The 5,054-nt window shown below is 44.7% G+C and overlaps 1 protein-coding gene across 1 annotated transcript; it reads left to right on the top strand.

The window, feature by feature from the left end:
- The first annotated feature begins 653 nt into the window (after window positions 1-653).
- On the top strand, window positions 654-1,592 carry LOC143407225 (olfactory receptor 6B3). Its single transcript, XM_076866373.1, has one exon. It carries the CDS (start codon window positions 654-656, stop codon window positions 1,590-1,592), a length of 939 nt encoding a protein of 312 aa, XP_076722488.1.
- Window positions 1,593-5,054: the final 3,462 nt, after the last annotated feature.

Below are 5,054 nucleotides of genomic sequence, written 5' to 3' on the forward strand. Positions count from 1 at the left end.
AGGATGCCACCTCAGCTGTGGCCTCTGGAGAAAGTCCTGGGCCTCCTCCACTCTCCTGCCCTGGACATCCCTCTGTGTCAGCTTTCTCTCTTCCAGAACCTGGCTGTGCCCCCTCCTTTGTGATGTCCCCTCTGGTGCACAGAGCCAGGGACTTGGCCACCTTCCTATTTTCCTGAGTACTGCACCCAGGGAGAGTCTGGGGGTGGGGTCCAGCTGCTTAGCACCTGTCCCCCACCTTTCCAGAGGCCCTACTGGCCTCACATCCTTGATAAAATCAATTCTGAACCAGCCAACTGGTGTCTGGCCAGAGCTGGAAGCCAGCTCCGCCACCCGGCAGAACGGGGAGACACCTGACGCTGAGCCCAGAGGGCCTGGCAGTCACGACCGTTGCCTGGATCAGCAACCCTGCGGGGAGCTGTGGAGGTCCTTATGGCCACAGAGGCCTTGGGTGAGGCACTTGTTGGGCAGGAGTGGGCAGGACTTTCCAGGGCCCCGTCTTAGAGTGACCTGGGACCTCAGTGCTCACCTTGGAGATTGTTTTTCTCCTGCCCTGTTCCGGCAAGGGCCAGGGTCCCATCCCAGGCCTGGTTCTGTCCCCTTCTGCTGCCCTTCCACCTGCCGTGCTTCCTCTTGCTCTTTTGCAGGTGGAGAGGATGAGGGGCGAGAACGCCACCAAGGTGGGCACCTTCATCCTGCTGGGCTTCCCCACGGCCCCCAGGCTGCAGTACGTGCTCTTCCTCCTCTTCCTGCTCACCTACCTCTTTGTCCTGGTGGAGAACCTGGCCATCATCCTCACCGTCTGGAGCAGCGCCTCCCTCCACAGGCCCATGTACTACTTTCTGGGCATCATGTCAACCTTGGAGATCTGGTACGTGTGCGACATCATCCCCAAGATGCTGGACGGCTTCCTCCTGCAGCGGAAGCACATCTCCTTCGTGGGGTGCATGACTCAGCTCTACTTCTTCAGCTCCCTGGTGTGCACCGAGTGTGTGCTCCTGGCCTCCATGGCCTATGACCGCTACGTGGCCATCTGCCACCCACTGCGCTACCAAGTCATCATGACCACGGGGCTGTGTGTCCAGCTGGTGGCCTTCTCCTTTGCCAGTGGCTTCACCATCTCTGTGATCAAGGTCTACTTCATCTCCAGCGCCACCTTCTGTGGCTCCAACGTCCTGAACCACTTCTTCTGTGACATCTCGCCCATCCTCAAGCTGGCCTGCACAGACTTCTCCACTGCAGAGCTGGTGGACTTCATCCTGGCCTTCCTCATCCTGGTGTTCCCACTCCTGGCCACCATCCTCTCCTACGGGCACATCTCGCTGGCCGTCCTGCGCATCCCCTCAGCCACGGGCCGTTGGAGGGCCTTCTCCACCTGTGCCTCCCACCTCACCGTGGTCACCATCTTCTACACGGCCTTGCTTTTCATGTACGTCCGTCCCCAGGCCATCGACACCCGGAGCTCCAACAAGCTCATCTCTGTTCTGTACACGGTCCTGACGCCCATCTTGAACCCCTTGATCTACTGCCTGAGGAACAAGGAGTTCAAGGAGGCCCTGTGGAAGGCCCTGGGCCGGGGTGGAGCCGGGCCTTAGCAGGGGGCGCGTCCCAAATCCAGCAGCAGCTGAGAACCTGCGGCCCCTCTGATGGGGCCTGTGTTAGCTGGAGGTTCTGGGCATTGGTGGAGCCGAGCCTCCTTATTACTCCACATCTGGTCTCCTTCAGATCACAGAGGCCGACTTCATGGCTGCTGTTGCTCCTGGATTTTATTGTTTTTTGTCTTAGTTCATGAGCAAAGCAGAACTTTGTAAAGTTTAACGAATTTTCCCCACCTTTAAAATCGCCATAGGCATTTCAGAAGTCAGAAAAGCACGCCAGCTCATCCTGCCATCCTCAAGAGCGTGGGGTGGTGAGGAGCTGGAGCCTCGAACCCGTGGCACAAAGAGCTCAAGAGTCACCTGAGCGAGCCTTCTTAGGACTGGGGGAGTGCACAGGGGTGCTGGCGGTCCTGGGGCACCTGGGGGAGTGCACAGGGGTAGGGGTGCCGGCGGTCCTGGGGCACCTGGGGTGCTGGGAGCCATCAGCCAAGTAGGTATGACAATTTCCTTGCCAGCTACTCCCATGCTGTCTTGAGCAAGGTCACCTTTAATGACGCAGTCTCCGGCTGGGCACAAATCACGAGCCTCCACACAGCTTGTAGATTCAAACAGCAATTCTTTATTCCCAAACTCACACCGGCCGTCTACAAACACGTTCTGGGGGAATCCACGTTCTCTGCCCAAATCCACCCTCCACTGGGCTTCTGTCTCCCAAATATATTGTCTGACCCTAAGAACTCAAGAGGAACTCAGGCAGCAGGATACGCCCTATTCTAAAGGGGGAACACCCTAATCTCCTATTATGCTAAACCAGGAACACCCTAAACAGGGATCCGCCCTGGTCCTTGAGCAAGGTCACCTTTCAGGAGTCCTTCCACTAGACAGCATGGGAGTAGCTGGCAAGGAAATTGTCATGGCTCCCAGCATCTGCCCCCTTCTAATTAATTAAACAACAAGTAATGTGGCTTTAGGACCGTGCCTGGTAGGTTGTCCAATTCAACATATGGTTCTTACCCGTCATTGGAAAACTGACCTTTAGGTGTCAGCCTCCTGTCTTAGGTTGATACCACTGCAATTGGATCATACCTGTCACTGACTACCAGTCCAGAATATAGCCATTGGCCCCCAAATTTAGACCATCACTAGCAGAAGGGAGGAGGATACAGAAATGCCACGACACCAAGCCAATTGACAGTTCCTTTGGAAAAATTGCATCACTGGTGACACCATGAGCGAAAATACTCCAATATTACCACAATTCGCTGCACCAACAGATAGTTCACAATGCATACAAGTGATACATAGTCCAGACAAGTTCTGCAAGCAGTTCAAAGCAGAGGAATCTGTTAATATGTCCATTTCCTCCCAAAGTAAATTGACTCCTTGATTGAGCATACTTGTTGAGTTATATTCATTGGGATGAAGATAGGAATTCTGGCAATGATGTTAAAGAGACATTATCCTGAAAAGAATTATTAAATATAATGAAAAGGAAAGATGAAAGTAAACAAACAGATCTGTTAACCTCCTTTAAAAACAATCCTTAATAGCTGTTTACCTAATTTAAATTAAGCCATTTAAATCATGTGAATAAAAAAAAAATAATTCGGATCCATTTTCTCATGAGCGCTCCTCGTATATGAAATATGGACATACGCACACAGAGACATACAACACAAAACACAAATGTGCAAACAAACGTACAACACCTAAGATAATAATAAAGGCCTTGTAGCTTTACCTAGGTGAAATCTCCATTGCAATGTTTAAAAACTCCATAGTCAAAAAATAAAACTGATCAGAAAAACATTAACCTAGGTTTGTATGAGCTCAAAAAATAAAATAGAACCTTATGATGTGGAAAAATGCAATAATAAAATAGATATTGAAAAAAGCATCCTGGTTAATCACAGTCGCAGATGTAAGAATGGCCAAGCTGGAGTTCTGGATATCAGCTGTTAGGGATTTGAGTCAAATCATCTTCTTTTCGATCTGTAGAAATCGTTTTAGTTAGTCTTTCTGGAATCCGAATCGGTTGTTGTTCTCCCCGTGGAAACACATAAACAGAGCCCCGACTCCAGACAATCACTGGGTCAGGACCTTTCCATTGTCCTGTTAGAATATCTTTCCAAAGTACTTTAGGCTTATGTACATTTTTTGGATACATATGCCTTTCTGTAGCACTGAGTCCTGATGAATCCAAATTTTAAAAGTTTAGAGTAAAAAGCGTTATTTTAAGTTTATCTTTGGGGGATATATACCCCTTTCCAATTCCCTCTTTTGCTTTAATAAGTACATTTTAATTCTATCTTGAATATCTGTATTTAATAGTTGTCTTAGCTTTTTGTATTTTCTATCTGAAATACCTTACTTGACATATTCAACCATTTTCTTTATCTTGTTTCTATCCTCTAGTTTTCTAAGGTTTGTATATTCACCCTTAGTTGCTTTTTTTCTTCCTAGTTTTCTTTTGTTTCCTACTTTGTGGGTTTAAAATTCTTGTCTTTTTACATCTTCTCTATCTTTTTTTCTTTTTAACTTTCTATACTTCTGTCTTTAAAATTTTTCACTTCAAATTTTTAATCTTCTTTATCTAAATATCTTTTATCTTATTATCTTCCCATTTTCATGTTTTTTTTAAAGTAATGCTTTTAAGATTAACTAGGCTTTGAATGACGCAATCTTTCCTCCGTCATGAAGGCATCTTAATCACCTTCAAATTAACCTTTTAAAGCTTTTTAATTATCATCTATACTGTACTTTTAAATGTACTTTTTCACCACCTACAGCTTCACTATTTTAAACGAGGCTTAGATTCTGTTTAAATCGCTTAATATTAGTTTACATGGCTGCCCTTCAACCAAAGGCCTTTTTTACTCCATTAAGAAGCTTTGTCTCAATCTGCCATGTACAAATACCTTTTTTTTCTTTTCTCAAGCTTTTAAAGTAAGTTTAGTTTCCTCAAAATCTTTTTAAATGGTATTTATTTTATAACTTTTTACTTTTTATTTAGATGAGATATTATCTCATCTAAAAACATTTCTTTTTTTTAACCTTCCATATTAAAATATATTTCCACATCTTCAATCTTTTAATATTTCTTTTTTAGCCATTAACCCTTTTATAAATTCACATTCTGAAACAACTCTTATAAAATTTTTGAATTTAGACAAATTACTCTGCTTTAATAAGATGAAATACTTTCATGTTTTTTTATGGTACTATAATCCTATAATTGAAACCCAACTGAAACTTCTTATACTCTTTGTATATAAATTACATATGATAGAATCTTAACTCTTAGTAACCTTGTTTTAGCAAAGACACAGACCAAAGCAATATTAAACCTTTTTTCCATTCACCAATTTATGAAAATACACATAATGTTTAAATATATTACCTTATGGAACTAAATAAGTAAAGAACACTTGATTTTATATTTAGTGGTTGATATTTTAA

Source organism: Callospermophilus lateralis, chromosome 9 (genome assembly GCF_048772815.1).
Source record: "Callospermophilus lateralis isolate mCalLat2 chromosome 9, mCalLat2.hap1, whole genome shotgun sequence".
NCBI classification, from domain to species: domain Eukaryota; kingdom Metazoa; phylum Chordata; class Mammalia; order Rodentia; family Sciuridae; genus Callospermophilus; species Callospermophilus lateralis.